This window comes from Xyrauchen texanus, chromosome 49 (genome assembly GCF_025860055.1).
Source record: "Xyrauchen texanus isolate HMW12.3.18 chromosome 49, RBS_HiC_50CHRs, whole genome shotgun sequence".
Taxonomy (NCBI): Eukaryota; Metazoa; Chordata; class Actinopteri; order Cypriniformes; family Catostomidae; genus Xyrauchen; species Xyrauchen texanus.
This window is the reverse complement of record NC_068324.1, coordinates 3141858-3158909: the sequence shown is the minus strand read 5'-3', so window position 1 is coordinate 3158909 and position 17052 is coordinate 3141858. Positions and strand designations below refer to the sequence as shown.

The following is a 17052-nucleotide window of genomic DNA, read 5'->3' as shown; positions in this document are numbered from 1 at the left end:
ATTTTTTTTGAGTGCATCTATAATTACACACTTAAAAACATTTGAGCTCATTTTTAAGATTTACGCATTTCAGGTACATAAAGTTGCATCAAACTGAATTGCGTAAGGTTTAAATGACATTAATAAAACTTAGATATTTTGTAATATTTTATGAAAGATTGTTCAGACAGTGAAGACTGAAATGCGTAAATCAGTGCATCTTTATTAACACGATCAATTTTTTTACATTTCAATTTCATAACAAAATTAAATCCAATTTAATTGCGTAATTAATAAAACTGAAAATATTTATTGATTTCATTATTAGTTTATTTTTATGGAATTTTGTTTTGAAATTAAAATGCGTAAATCTTAAAAAAAAATAAAAAAAATAAATAAATAATTATATAGGCTATAGGCTAAAACGTTTAAATGCATCTATATTAACACGCTTAAAAAATGTGCACTTTTTAAGATTTGCGCATTTCAATTTCATAACAAAATTAAATCCAATTGAATTGTGTAATTAATAAAACTGAAAATATTTCTTAATTTAATTATTAGCTTAATTTGATGGAATTTTGTTGTGAAATTGAAATGCGTAGGCCTAAATCTTAAATATTTATTTTTTCTTTTTGAGTGCATTATTACACACTTAAAAACGTTTTAGCTAATTTTTCAGATTTGCACATTTCAATTTCATAACAAAACTCAGTCCAACTGAATTGCGTAATGTTAAAATTACATTAATAAAACTTAAAATACTTAGTCGTTTTATTTTATTCAATATTACTCCATTTAATCTGATGGAGTTTTGTTATGAAATGCGTAAATCTTAAAATAATTTTTAGTGTAGCCTTTATAATTCATAACCCAACACAAAAACATTTAAGCTCATTTTTAAGATTTCGCATTTCATCAAATTGCATCAAATTGAATTGCGTAACGTTTAAGGAAATTACATGAATAACACTTTTAATAGTTTATTATATTTTATGCAAATATTACTTAGTTCTATTTGATGGAATTTTGTTATGAAAGTGAAACGTGTAAATCGTAAAATTATTATTATTATAAAAAATGTTACGTATGTATTTGAATGGGAATAGTACCTTTTTGTCGTTTTATATATTTAATGACTAAGGCCTAATAATGTGTTATGATAAAGTGCTCTATGTTGGCATTATATATATATATATTACAAGTAATCAGCCAATACATGTGGACACTGTTTAAAACAAATAGGCCCAAAATAAACCTTGGTTTTCTTCTCTGGAATATTTTGCTCCACACTCGGTTCCAGACCGCCGCGCGTAAAGATGGACTTCCCCAAATGTACAGCGCCGGCGTGCTGAGCGCGTTCAATCGGGCCATGATCGCGAACAGGTTCGTGGCTTCATTTCTGAACCTCAACCCGCCCTTGGTCACATATCTCACCGAGATGTTCACAAAAGACGGAGCCCATAAGATGAGAAAACAAATGACCACGAAAACGATAATGCGCAACGATTCTTTCTTGCTGTCCTTCTCGCTGCTGGGCGCCTCTCGGCTGAGCTGATGTCGGGCGATCATGTACAGTTTGATAGTCATCAAAACTTTGACGGCCACGATCACCTGCAGGACTATGACTCCAAACGCGTTCATTTGAGCGGCGTACGCGACGGGCACAACACTTTGAACAGTCAGAATTGAGTATGTATAACCCCAACAAAGCGCACAGACGCCGGTCACCACCCCGCGCGTGATGTAACGCTTGTAGAAGAACGGATGGCACACTGCCAGGTATCTGTCAAACTGCGCGAATAGAAACGTCAACACATTCACCCCTAGGAATGACGGTAAAATGTAATAGGTGCCGTTTCGGGACGGATAGCCCTCCTGGACATCGAACAGGCCGAGATAGAAGACAGAGCAGCCGGTTAAAGTGTCACTGATGCTGGTGTTTAACATGAAGATAAAGCGGTTCTGGGAGCGCAGGGCCCTGGTGCCCACGATGCCAATGACCACAGAACCAGCCAGGAGAGCAGAGCCTGTGGCGAATAGGATATGAAAAAGAAATATCAAATAATCTTCTGGATTAGTAAAATCAACTGAAAGAGGAACGGTTCGATTGAACTGGAGCATTTTAATGCGTCTTCGGTGAATGGAGGACACAGGGGCTGTTTTAAGGGTGTTTAAGTAGACGAGAGTCGATCTCAAGGGACTGAAGTTCAATTAAAGACATTTAAGAACAGTTTACTACACTAAGGGACCCAGTGACAGGTGGAACATTTCAGGGAACCTACTGTATATCAGTGATATCTTTCTGCATAGAGCGCCTCTAAATGACTTTGTTAATGTCTATATTAAGTCCTTTACATATATATGCACGTGCAATATGTTCATCATTTCTATGTAAAAGTCTATAGAGAAATTGATGTATAAATTCAATAGATTCACATTAGTTAAAAGGCCTATAGTGCCAAGATGTAGTCATGTAAAAGAGGTTTGCTTGGGGGCGTTCACACCAAATGCATTCTTAATAGTCTTCTATATAAACAACAGTGTTTACTGGAGTCGGATTACAATGTAATCAGTTACTGTTGTTGTAACTCTTTACATTTTGAATACTTATTATTTAAATTACGTTAATTACTTTTAAGAGCATTATTACACATATATCTTAATAATATTATGTAGAATGTATTCAAAACATGAATAGACGTCTGCATTTATAGGCAGGAGCAACGTTATGATTTTTGGGCCATAGCAAGAAATTCTGGACCCCCTGACTGTATATTGGTCTGGGCCCCTTTTGTATTAAAAAACACAGTTTAAAATTTGTCATGGGCCCCCTGGACCTTTGGGTCCCTAGAATCATTACCACCTTTCACCACATTAGCTACGGCCCTGCCCCTGACAACTTTGCACACATGGACCCCCTATAGTATCACAACCCCGTACATCATTTGTCAGAAATGCATGCAGGGAAAGACTCAAGGGTTCTGCTGGGCCCCCTGTGTGTCCAGGGGCCTTAGAATTTTCCTAACCGTCCCCCCATTACACCCTCCCTGGCTGTAGGGCTTGCGCTCCATAACAGCTCATTGTAAAGGAGAAACACGTGCTGCTGAGTGCAAGACTTGCGTAATAGACCAATTATGTGTTTGGTCTGAATGGCCCCTTGCATGTCGGCCAAACGTCCAGTGATAATCTATTTAGACTGTGATCGAAAATGTAGGTGTGTGTGAACTCTTATAGTGAGGTGTATTTGGTGTCATAAGGACATGGTGGCAGCATCCAGATTTAAAGGGTTTTAATGTCCATCAAAGCATTTACAGGGTCAACATGGCATGTGAGTTTGAAAATGTGTGTGTGTGTAGTTTTCAATCATGGATGCACACACATCAACAAAGGTAATGGGGATGGATAGGAAGGACAAACACTCTCACTCTCCGTCTAACTTTCTCTGACTCATCAAAACAAGTCCAGAATGTTTTTGTCACTGCATCCTCTGACTGTCCTCCTGCATGCTCGACACGTGATCTATCTCTCACCTGCTTTATCCATAGCATCCTCGAGCAGTGCTAAATCCCCATTGGCTGATCTCCTGCATGATCAGCGTATGGACAAGACCCATGTCACACTCAGATTCCCTTTTCTACAGAATATATTTGTACATTTTCAAATGTGCACTCATTTTTAGCTACACATTAAGTTTTGCATGCTTTTTCTAAGTAAACATACTTATTTGGCTCAAGTAAAGTGAATTTAAAGGGACAGTTCACCCAAAAATTAATCATCTCAACTTTGACTCACCCTCATGCCACCCCAGATGTGAATGACTTTCTTCTGCTGAACATATATTAAGATTTGTACAAGACTATCTCAGCAATGAATGATGGCCAGAATTTTGAAACTCCTAAAAGCACAAAGTTAGCATAAAAGTAATGCATATGATTCTAGTGGTTGAATTCATGTGTTAAGAAAAGATATGATGGTGTGGGTGAGAAACTGATCAATATTTAACTCATATATTTAAATATTTACCTTTTTACCTATAAGTATTAACCTTTGATCATCCCCAACAAATAACTGGCTGAATGTGAAAGTGAAAGTGTAGATTTACAGTATTAAATGACTTAAATATTGATGTTTTTCTCATCCAAACCTATCATATCACTTCTGAAGAAATGGATTTAACCACTGGAGTTTTATGGATTACTTTTATGGTTCTGATCACTCTGGACTATACTGTAGACTTGGGCTCAATTGTTGTCTGTATTAAGTATATTGTGTATGTTGTTATATTGTTTGGTTTGCTTGTTTTGTTTTACATGCACTGTTATGTTTGAGTGGCTAAAAGCTCTATATAAAATGAACATGTTGATAATCAGTCAGTCAATTGCATGACACAAGTTGTCATATGACTTTTTGTAAATAACCTTGTGTAAGGTCTTCACATGACTTAAAGCAAAATTCACATGCTCAGTATAAAATTAAACAGCATTTGTGGCATGGGTTGATTACTCGAATAATGACCACCTTACTTGTTCCTCACTGTGAAATAGAGGCACATAATATAATATGTTACAGGGGGACACTTACAATGGAATTCAATGGGGCCAGTCAGTAAAAGTTAAAATACTCACTATTTCAAAAGCATATAGCCAGAAGACCAAACAATCTTAGTGTTTGCATGATTTTAGAGAGATAAAATGGCACACCAACCAATTCTGTGTGAAGTTACAAGAAAAGGATGGGTCGAAATAATTGAAATGCTACTCAACATTATGCTAAAAATGGCCTTTTACAGTGCCAAGACGGACAGTGTTCTGTATGTTCAAGCTATGATGACTGATCGTGTTTCCTGTGAAAGTATGTGCCTGTCCACTGATAATCTGCTTTATAGTTGATTTAATGATATATTTTATTATTATGTTGCATGAAAAGTGTGCATTGATGGTTGAACACTGAGGTAATTGTTCAAAATGGTACGATTTGCTCATATCTGGTGACAAAACTTCAGCACTCTGGTCAGCGCCACATTGTTCGTGCAGCCGTTTATACAAGCTCAAACAGTCAGAGATACTGTATAAAGATGGCAGGTCAGATGCCTCTTTGGGTCACTAAGTATGTTTACTTTAATGGTATAAATGTAACAAATGCTGCAGTAGTCTTGAAAATAAATGTTAAAATAAATCAATTGCACAGTGTTTTTTTATAGATGGCATTATATTATCACACACACTTAAAATCTGTTTACTTGAGCACATTTAATGTCCTCTAAACATCGGAAAGATTTATTTTTATCAAATACTCAACAAACCTGTTGACCACCCGTTTGGATCCCAGTTTCCCAGGATCGTTGAACTTAAAAAGCCTACATTGTGTCTGTATAGTGTATACTTCAACCCCATTGCACAACACAACTGACATGTCTTGTGTGATGTCACAAAGGCCTATGCATCAATCTACTAAGAGTAGTTTCAATTTTCACATTCATGCTTTATTCCCCATCTGATTAAACTCTATGACTTTGATAGGTTTGGACAACCCGTTGCCATTTGAGACCATTTGTGTTTTCAGCTTGCTTGGGTAATTCCCATGACAGTCGTGATCATCATCATTTTAGTGACATTTTGCAGACATTATCCTGTCAATAGCTTCCCCAAGAGATTGTCTGAACTGAACTTTATAATCAGGGCAATGGTATGATCAGTCAGTGTGCATTCGCTCTGCCTGGTTAACCACAATAATGATCACCAATATGGAGGTGGATACCGCCCCTGATGATCTGTGAAGCAAACGTGTACATCCCAGGTGTTCACTTTAAATATGATGCAAAACAAAGAGGCGTAAATAAATGTTTCTGACATGATCCAGACTTTGTGTGTGTTTTGACATGTTTAATTGTCAGTAGACTATAATAACAGCATTATAGCCGCATAGGACGTTTACTCGCAGGGTGCAATTAAGCAGCTTATTAGATAGCCATATCTTTATTAGTGGGGGCACGTGTCAACATGTGGAAAGCAATCACACATGAAGAGATATTAAGGGGAAAACAAGTGGCAGATATAAACTCCCCCTAGAGATTGAAACCATCACTGTACTTTAAGCACATTTTGATAGTGTTTAGAAAAAAACTTGCATGCTTATTTTTATACATTTAAATCAGTCAAGACAACTAAAAAAATTAGATGAATCATACAAGGTCATGTGATTATTAACACAATTTATTGGCAAATAGAGTATATAGGCAAGAGGTCAATTTCTCATACAGTTCAAGACATGTATATGAATTGAAGGAATATTTCGGGTTTAATACGAGCTCAGTCTACAGCATTTGTGGCATAATGTCGATTACCACAAAAAAAACGGTCTGGCCAACAGAGAGGCACTTACAATGGAAGTCAATGGGGCCAAATACGTAAACGTTAAAATACTCAATGTTTCAAATCTATAGCCATAAAACATAAACAATGTGCACGTTAACATGCTTTATGTGATAAAATTACTTAATAACCTTTTCTGTGTAAATGCATCCAATTTTACAACTTGGTTGCCATGACGACATAAAGCTGTTAAGTGCTTTTATCATCTAAAATGATATGCTTCATATATCTCAGTTTAAAAATTGGCCCCCATTTACTACCATTGTAAGTGCCTCACTGTAACCTTGATTTGTGGTAATCAACATTATGCCACAAATTTGTCGATTGAGCTTAACTTCTATTGAACCTGGAATATTCAAGGGCGTAAGAGCAAACTGAATCACTGAAAATAGGGCTTGTATGGGTGCAGCTCTAATTTCAGTTAAGGCAGGCAACAAACAAGAGATTCTCTTAACAGTGTTTTTATCCTGAGACTAGAGAGACGCTCGTGGCACTTCTGAAATGTTCTCTTTTGGCTTGTCACTGTGTTAGATCATGTCTTGAAGACCACTGCTATGTCCTGTCCATGTCAAGCTTCACTCTTCTTCTACATAGACTGAGGGTTCACTCTGAGAAACAAAAAGATGAAAGGAAAGCTTTGCCAAAATACAACATCTGGATCCAACAGATATTCATTGTGCTTTCAAGACAAGGCTTATAAGCCATAACAAGAAAAGAAAAAATGGCAGTTCATGGTGGTTGCTTGTTTTAAGGCATTCACGTTTTATTTTGGACCAAATTCATCCCCTGCCTAACACTTGAAATATAATAAATCTACAAAGTAATTCAAGTAGGCTACCTTCCCTGGCAGACAGTGGTGCCTTAATATTTGGTATCAACGTAAAGGACTTGTGAGGCCTGCCTACACTTTTACTCCAAATATACATCCATGTTTTATCAGCAAGCCTGCATGTCTATATTATGACCTGAAAATCGACTTTAATTAATCATCTTTTTAAGATGATTAGCAGATGGCAATTAGATTGTGATGCTTTCCAGATGAAAAGATTTCGGAGATGTACATGCACTCTCTGGATAACCATTTACAATGAACCCCAGTATGGCAAAACCTTTCATTAGATACAAGAAGTGGCATATACTTTACCTATACTGGCCATGTCAAACCAATCACATCCCAACTAGAAATCCAATTTTAATCTTCTACTTTATTATTTATTTGTATGTATAATATAGATGTAATATATTATACAAAAAATGAAGAAACGTTATGATGATATTTAGACTATTTAACCCTCTGATGCATGGAGAAAGAGAGAGAGATTACCCTTTCCTCTTGCAGTATGCTGTTCTCCAGACTTTAGTAAGTAGGGTGCTCCTGAGTGCAGAACAGCCCCTGATATACAATAATGGGGTGAGAACTGCATTCACCCGTGGCAGAGTGCGCAGAGGGTCTGTGCCCTCATTTTTGAACGTATAGCACGTTGAACCAACAAAATTGCACACAATAATATGAAGAAAGATGGGCAACCATGTGATTAGAAAACACACTGCAACGACTATGATGAGATACACGGACGCGCGCTTGTAGTCTCGTTCCGCGCTCGCGGGTTCGCGCTCTAGCTGAACTTTGGCAATGAAAAACAGCTTGATGTTCAACCCAATCATGATTATGATGGTGAAAATGTTCGCCACAAAAGTACCAATGCCCGTAATTTTCTTAGCCACTCCTATTGTAACCAGATTATTAACAGCCACAATCACAAAAGCATAAACCCAGTATGCCAGGATGACCAACAGGGTTCTTTTTCGGGTCATGCGCTGGGAGTATTTGAAAGGCGCGGAGACCGCGTGGTACCGGTCCGCCTGCGCGGCAAGAATCGCCATGTAGGACAGGCCCATAAAAGTTGGCGCGATGTATAAAGTACGCGTCGGGGAGTCATAGCTATCCCGCACGTCCAAAACCCCGCAATAATAATATGCAACTCCGGAGCAGATGTCACTTAGACACGTGCTGAGCATGTACATAAAGCGGTTCTCTTCGCGCAGGGATTTACTCATCAGAATGGAGAGAAACACGGATGCATTGAGAAAAACGATGCTGGTGGCGAGAATTATATTGAAGAGAAACAACAACACGTTCTCAAAATTTGTGAGCGGCATCACGGTGGCCAGGCCCGCACTACTCTGAGAAATATTCATGAGTGCTGATAGTATTAACGAATGCAGTTATGAGAAAAATAACAGAGTCATTGCTGACATGGTAATTGCACGCGAGTGCCAGAGAATGCACAGATTGCACGCTTTTAAAAAGAAGCGCGAGGTGGTCTTCCCAGATCTCTAGAGGGACTCTTGTGCAGCCTCAAAACAACATTTAACGTTCATTGGAGCACAAGAATCATACCAAATGAGCTTCCCATCTAACACACGATGGACCAGTTACGTAACTTATTCATGACTTAACCCTGATAGCACATGTGCATCACCCAGACCACTATTTAATGTCTGTTTACATCTGGAAGAGGTATTTTTTATGTTGTCTGCCCATCTGTGTAACAGGGTTAAAAAGGTGTATATAAAGGCGCCTTGTCTATTATAAGTGTATGGGCCTTAATTATAATCGACCCGCACTCTCTGTTCATTGGCTGGTGTTATGTTGAGAACTGGTTCCGGTTAGGTCATTCATTTTCGCGCCAGTCAAGAGAGTGATTGTGGTGGAGCATTTTGTAAGAATGCTGTGAAACTGATCATCACATTTGAATGTGTTTTAACAGAATTAAATGATCCACCCAAGGCGTGAGATGGTGTTGGTGGTCTCTATTATTACACACAACGCAGATATGAAGTTAAGAACTGTTACAATGGTGCCGTGACCCGGATGGGAGTGAGGTTTAGAGGGGTGAGTGTAACGGCAGCCAGCTGGTAGATAGCTGTGCAGTGTGTAAACCTCACTCTCCTGTCCTCAAGTGGTGCACTAGCGACTGACGCTAGAGGCTGCAGCCTTTAGCCTCCTTGTTAGTGCACCTGCCTCTCATGCTGGAGACGCTGGTTCGAGTCCCGTTCGGAGCGGGGTGACCAGGACTAGTTACATCTGCAATACGTCTATAAGACATTTCCTCTCAGATGTCAGTAAGACATTCAGCAGATGACTTACAGAATGTTTGTAATTCTGATCTTTTTAAGATGTTTAGCAAAGGTTAAATCGATTTTGATGCTTTTCAGATGAAAAGATCCAAAACATCGAAATCTCTGAGATGTACCTGTGCTCTCTGGGAAATCTAGGGTATACTTTGTTTTTGGCACGTGCCATTCCGTCTCGTGCACTGTCCAGCCCGCAGCCTTTGAAAGTATACTCTAGTTACCACGAGCCCATTTGGATGCATTTTGCTCATGTGCACTAGGACTGCCTTGACTGGCCAAAGTGATGCCCTACGCAGGTGGGCGGGGGTGGGGTTCACGTGATATGATCATCTGTGTTCCACAACTGCTTTCGGGTTCTTGAATAATGTATAACGTGTGAGTAAGGGGATCCGGTGGAATTTCTGGTGACCCCCTAGGGAGTTGGTCCCCTATGCAGACTAGGGAGCGGCAGTACTGCTGCCTTGTCACTTTGCTCTTTAAACATTGTCAAAGACAGGCTCATGCACCAACGACATGCAAAGACGCGAACGTGGGATTTACCAGCACACAGAAAACCGAAGTGTACTATACTTTGGCCTATACTCTTTCGACCGTGAGTCCATACGGACGAGTTCGACGCATGCGCCTGCCGTTGTGCCAACTGTGCTGAAGAGTATCACAAAGCAGTCGTAGTGTGCATGCATCGAACACATACATATGGACTCACGGTCAAAAGAGTATAGGCCAAAGTATAATTTGGTTCCCTTGTGACTCAGTACACATGACATGCGTGCTAACGCATAAGGGGAGTTGTCCTTCCACACGACCTAGTTGAAACCCTCTACAATAACTCCAATTTTCTAATATTGGCTATGGTGTTTGAGCCCCGCCCTTGTAGGCGCAAAGCTGTCTGCTATAAAAGCAGGTGCACAAACACCATTCCTCAGAATTTTCTTCCTTCAAGACAGCGATTCATCTCTCGTCTAGAAGCCCTCTACTGCTTTGCCATCGACTACACGAGTCAGCGAGCGGAATCTTATATTGTATATTGTGTGAAATATGTATATATTAAAAGAGTCGCTTACGTGTTATTCCCTAAATGTTCCTTGTTCCTTGAGACACATCCTGCTGTCAGACCATTCTCTGTCTGGCCCACACAGTGTCAGCTCTTATGAAGACAGTCTACCCTCACTGCTAGGGCATGAGTCTCAAGACCATCTGCTTGCAAATCACCCTCGTTCTGAAGGATGATTCAGCCTCCCGCACCCTCACACCTGCCTCTTCTGTGATATCCGAGGATCACACGAGGAGGCCGCAAGTTCTAGTAGAATGAATTTGAGGTGATGGCCTTGTTTCCTATGTCTCCTAATGTTCCAAGATAACCAACAACCAGGCCTAGTTCCGTCACACTGGATATTCTTAGTATTTGGGTAATTCTATTACTTATTGACAACATAACTGCAATTTCATATGCCCATAATTTCATTATCAATTCGTCTTCCGATCTAATTACCAGCAGATATTGACCCAGCCAACAGATTATGTTGCATTTGCAATATGTAACGGTCACAAATGTGGAACTTAAAGTGGTATTTTGTTGGATCGCAGGGGTGGATGTCACACTTTTTACTCCAGGAAAAAAAAAAGCTTTAGGAGCGTTAAACAACCCTTGAGGCTGGGAGATGTCAAGCTCAAGTAAGGGTAGTTTTGGGTGTCACCGCAAACCTAAACTTGAGGTTCTTGAGTGATTTGGCCAGCTCACAGAGGTCAAGGAAACTTGGGGTAATATGATCTCATATTACATCATAAAAATGGTTGTCATTCATATCTGTGTTTGTGTGTGCACATTTGCTCTGCCTGGTTAACCACACTAATGATCACCAATCAGGGGACTTTCATCTCCTATGATACTTTGCTTGGCTAAAGTCTATCTCCCAAGGGTTGACTTAAATTACAAAACACACAGGTGATGATAAATGGTTCTGATAGGATTCACCTTTGTGTGTGTATTGATGTAGTTAATTGTGTATTTGGATTTTGACAATCCTAATAGTCATTCAGCCACATAGGGCTAGCAGTTTTCCACTCAGTAATTAAGCTGCCAATTAGTTAACCAGTCTCTTTTTGATGGCCGCATATGTCAACATGAGAAAGTCAGAGAAAAACAAGTGTTTGTTTTTGCGGTTAGCGCATGTGATTATGTGGGCAATGTAAAGTGGGTAAAGGACAATTGAAAAACATTGCAGACGGATGCGCAAAACCGCGTTTAGTGTGAACAGCCGCTAAGAAGTGTCATATAAATTATGTTTTGTCATATACCTTCCATTTAAAATATAAAATGCATAGACAGACAAGCATTTCAGGTTCATAATCAATTTATTCTCAGTGATAGCAACATTTAAAAAAATTTAAACATTCAAAATATCTCAAAAGCATAACATTACATATGCAGCTGAGTAACAATAGAGCCTTAAGCACTGCCTCCTGCTGTTCATCCAGTGGTTGCCACAGTCCATCTAGGTAAATGATTGCTAAACTAGGTTGATAATCTATTTGAGTGTTTAGCAAAATTGTTTAGAGAAACCACAGCAACAAACTCATACAGCTTTGTAGAGCGTAACAAGATGTGCTAAATATTCTGTTTTTCCATGTAATGTATATATGTAATACATGTGTATATATATATATATATATTAAATGTAATAGGCTGAAACCTAACAGATATGATCATTCAGATGAACTAAAAAATAAATAAAACAAACAGTGGAGGGCTATGAAAAAACTATTAAAAACTTCATAACTTAACAATAATAAATGTGTCAGTAGAAAGTAGAAAGAATCAAAAATAGAAATCACTAACACAAGATTTTCAACATTTACTACACAAGTAGGAGTGAGGTCATGAGAACAGGGAAAAAATGGGTAAGGGCAGGGCTGGACTGGGAAGAGAAATTGGCCCAGGATTTTACATAGCAACTGGTCCAAAAGTTGTTTGGGGGGGGGGGTGTTATGGGTTGAGCCAATAGTTGTTGTTTGGGGGGGGTGTTCGCTGTCCTTTTCTGCATATCGCGGCACCTATTTGTGGTCCGTTCTGCATAACACAGCGGCTCATTTTAGCTTAACGCGGCTCTCCCGATGGCCAGTCCTCCCCTGATCGGCCCCAAAGTGCATCGGCCCACCGGGAAAATGCTTGTTGTGCCAAATTACCAGTCCAGCCCTGGGTATGGGTATGTCATACAAAAATTATAGCCATGGCTGCTTTGTCTCTATAGCTGTTGCCAGTGAAAAACAACGGGCGAAACTCAAATACCATGCATCTCTTAGTTTAAACTGGGGTTAATAAAGTGTCATGCAATATAATGTTTTGGAAGAGAAGTCAGTAGAAGTGTGTACAAAACCACATGCAACGTCACTGGCAGTGATAGGAACTGAACAACTGGTCATTTCAGAAAAAGACAATACAGTGTATGCAAACGTTTTCAACTCTTATGCAAAGTTTTAAGTATGAAATGTGTTGACATGAACACCAATGCCGATGTCAAATTATTAGGTGGCTCATTAAATGAAACCAAGTGTTGGTACTTTCACTTGACTCTTTTAAAAGTAGTTTTTAAAAACTACAGTACCTTAGGGTATGCTATAAACATCCAAGATTAATTCCTAAAATAAAATATGATGGGTGATATTTTTCAATCATATTTTCACACATTTGCCTCAATGGTGTCACCTGCAACCCTTTCCAGTAATGTTAATGTAGCAGGCAACTAAAGATAACAGGCAAGAATGCTAGTAAGGAGTAGCATGACTCCATGGTTAAGGGGTCCATGCAGGTCACCACTGCCACTGTTGGTTTGATCATCGATGTTGCTGCGTTGCTGCATCTGTTTTTCTGCATGCTGTTCTGCGTAGACCATATACAGCTCGACACAACGCCGTGCCTTCATTTGCTCAATTAGCACAGGATAGCCAATCTCCATAATGCTCACGGTATCGTCGTCTTCCTTGGCATCTTCTGCTGCAATTTCCTGAATCTGTCTTTGAGGTTGACTCTGTGTTTCGGACAGCTTTGAGGTTACAAACGAGGTGGTATCTGAACTGGTTTCTGACGTGGCTTTTTCAACTGTACTGTTGTTGCTCATGGCATCTTCTTGAGCGACCCTGGGACTGTTGTCCTCGACTCCAAGTTCGCCACCTAGTGTAGCTTCAGGCTCAGGGAACTCCGTGAATCTCCTCGATCTACTTTCCTGTCGCAGCAAGTCTGTTCTCTTAATGCATTTGTCCATGAAGTTGTCAAATGACTGAGGTGGAGTATTCTGGAAGATGTCATATGGGTTAATCTTTCCTTGACCCTCAGGGGTTAAACCAGAATCAACTGGCCTGCCACCTTGAGAGTTGGTATTCCCATTCTGATTCACATTACCATTAGGGGGTGTTTGGCCATAACGTCTGTACATGTAGTTATTATAGTAGTATTCCTCCTGCGGGTTGTGGAAATTAAAATGGGGGCGGGGGAAACTCCCAAGGCCATATCCCAGAGCCATTCCAGCCACTGCCCCTACTCCAGCAGCCATAACTGCCTGCCTGCCAAACCCCCTTGAGTTGTAAGAAGGGGCCATACCCATGTTCTGCACTGACTGGGCGAAAGGCGATCTACCACCACCGTACCCTTGACCACCGTAGTTGCCACCATAGCCTGGGCTCATGATTTTGTTATTGGGGTTCCAGTAAGGGTACTGGGCAGCACCTGGATATGCGCCTGCGCCTGCTCCTGCCACACCCCCACCAGGGTAGGAACCCCCTCGGTTTGGATACCCTGGATAAGAGCCTCCACCTGGGTAGGGGTTTCCATACCCTCCAGCTTGTCCAGGATTCCTGTTGGGGTAAGAACCACCTGGGTAGCTACCTTGTGCTGGGTAACCACCTTGTCCTGGATAACCACTACGCCCTGGGTAGTTACCTTGAGCTGGGTAACCACCTTGCGGTGGGTATCCACCTTGTGCTGGGTAACCACCTTGCGGTGGGTATCCACCTTGTGCTGGGTAACCACCTGGTGCTGGGTTACCACCGCGTCCAGGGTAGGGGGGTGGATTCTGATTTGGTACTTGAGGTTGGCGAGGGTAGTTTGCTGGGGCCGAGTGTGACCCTTGAGATGAAGAGCCTTTAGAGTTGCTGCTGCCACCTTTGTTTGAGCTACCACCAGCTTTGCCCCAGCTGAATCCACCTTTACTACCCCCAGCTCGTTTGGACACAACTGAGACCACAAGAGCCAAGAGAAATAGTACGGTTAGACGACCCATTTCTGTGAAAAGAGAAAGAGAGTTTCAATAGAGTGAAGGAGAACATTAAATTCGACCCAAATTTATCAAAGGACATAGATTATTTACTTGAGACATCACTGGCTGATACATTGTGTATATGTATCAGTTACAAATACATCTTGTGTTTTTACATCTTGAATGGAGCATATTCAAGGCAACATATAGAGATATTGCATAATAAACGTCTCCATTTCTAATCGTTCTTTTTGTGCAGTTACACCAGTTTCATACATCAACCTGCAAACTCATCAACGTCACTATTCGTTCGTAACCTTCGTAACTGTGTATGATGACTCACAACTTTGGACTACCACCTGCACGGCATCGACACGTCCTGTGTGCGATACCTGTGCCTTGTCCTACCCGTGACATGATGCGTGATACTTCTCTTCTAATGCGCGTCTGGCTAGTCATGTAAATGCCTTTTAGATGGAAAACAGTGTTTTTTTTAATCAAACAAACCAATAATCTCAAAGTCTCATGGGTTTCTTGCTTTGTCAGGTTTTTATAATGATTTGATTAAATATGCTTGACCACAAATTGTCTGAAAAGTACATGTTTTTATGTTTTCAAATAGCATCTCATGAGTGTGCAGTATACACCGATCAGCCACAACATTAAAACCACCTGCCTTATATTGTGTAGGTCCCCCTCATGCCGCCAAAACAGCGCCAACCCGCATCTCAGAATAGCATTCTGAGATTATATTCTTCTCACCACCTGACCCGTATCTGAATGCTTTTATGAACTGCACTGCTGACACATGATTGGCTGATTAGATAAGCACATGGATGATTTTTGTTGCCTGATGAGTTGGTTTGAGTACATCTGACACACAACAGTCGCTAAAGATTACTCAGAAAGGTGCCAAAAAAAAAAAAAAACATCCAGTGAGTGGCTGTTCTTGCCTTATTGATGAAAGAGGTCAACAGAGAATAGCCAGACTGTTTCGAACTGATAAAGTCTATGGTAACTCTGATAACCGCTTTGTGCAATTGTGGTGAGAAGAATAGCAGCACAGAATGCTTTTATGAGATGCAGGTTGACGCTGTTTTGGTGGCACGAGGAGGATCTACACAATATAGGCAGGTGGTTTTAATGTTGTAGCTGGTCAGCGTATGTGGCAACAAGCCACTTACACCATGTCATACTTAAAGAGAGACTAATAAGATTTAGAACATGACCCCTATTTTCTGGAACATCCTACCCCCTATGGATTACATGTAAACACACTCAATTTTCAGTGTGAGAAAATGATTTAAGTGGGTTTGCCTAAAATTACTCATGACTGTCATTTGCAGGGAAGTGATCTACATTTAGGAAACTTTCTCACATACTCTGTGGTGTTCTCCTTAATGTCAAACCAAGTATGACGTCATAACGAATTATTTCACGCGCTTTAGATAAAAATACAATAATGTAACAAGACAGATAGATATCAGAAATCAAGTTCATCGGAACAGGAGTATATTCATACCTTCTTGATAAGTATAACGACGTTAATGAAAATACAAGCCTATATTTTGATGGTGTTTGGCCTACGTGTGTGACTGTTTGGAAGCCATTTCCGACCCCATCCGAGGCTTTCTCATCCGATGCGTTCAACAAAATCCATCTTAAAAATATTACATTATCTTAAAAAGACATAATTATAACACAATATCAAATAAAAGTATTACCCACTAAATTATAAACAAGCACTAGCCGTTTCATTTTTTTCTTAAATACTTACATAACATGTTATATAATTGCGCACAATCCTAGTAAGCAATTTATTGTGTATAATATGCAAATATGGACTCTGATTCCTGACCGGTTTATAATTTAAATGAAATCAGGTTGCGTCAATTCACTAACGCTTTAAATAGCGGAACTATATTAGGCCCGTGAACTGCACCTGTTATACAGTACAATCACCAACTATAATACAACGACGAATAATTACATTACAGTCGATTATGTACAAGATAATAATAAAAAAAACACCTTTATGCAGATACAATACCTCTTTTTTGATTTCAGCGCGTTCTCCCCTGTGGTTAATGTCCCTTGGATGCGCGTCCCCGTTAGTGACTATGAAACTTTCCACTACCGTGCTCGTTCTACATACGAGCCACTCTGCGCATGCGCGTTGTCACTAATCCACCCTCAGTGACACCATTGTCACGCGGGTTCGGGTAAATCAATACTTCATGTTTATTCATTTAGCAGACGTTTAACCCTTGTGCGTCAATTAAAAAAAGTTACTCAGAAGTCCTTGGAGG

The 17052-nt window shown here is 40.0% G+C and overlaps 3 protein-coding genes across 3 annotated transcripts in view; all 3 read right to left on the bottom strand.

The window, feature by feature from the left end:
• The window catches only part of LOC127640219 (G-protein coupled receptor 15), a 2561-nt gene extending 458 nt beyond the window's left edge, over positions 1-2103 (bottom strand). The window contains exon 1 of the mRNA XM_052122673.1: positions 1238-2103. Within this exon, the coding sequence (XP_051978633.1) occupies positions 1238-2103 (866 nt within the window). The remainder of the gene's footprint in view (positions 1-1237) is intronic.
• Positions 2104-7673: 5570 nt separating this feature from the next.
• LOC127640218 (melanocortin receptor 4-like) lies at positions 7674-8513 on the bottom strand. The gene has a single exon (XM_052122672.1). It carries the CDS (start codon positions 8511-8513, stop codon positions 7674-7676), a length of 840 nt encoding a protein of 279 aa, XP_051978632.1.
• Positions 8514-11833: 3320 nt separating this feature from the next.
• On the bottom strand, positions 11834-16928 carry LOC127640637 (prisilkin-39-like). Its single transcript, XM_052123318.1, has 2 exons — positions 16794-16928; positions 11834-14769 (listed from the first exon to the last, which is right to left on the bottom strand). The coding sequence occupies exon 2, from the start codon at positions 14765-14767 to the stop codon at positions 13235-13237; it is 1533 nt and encodes a 510-aa protein (XP_051979278.1). The 5' UTR covers positions 14768-14769; positions 16794-16928; the 3' UTR covers positions 11834-13234.
• Between the last annotated feature and the right edge of the window lie 124 nt (positions 16929-17052).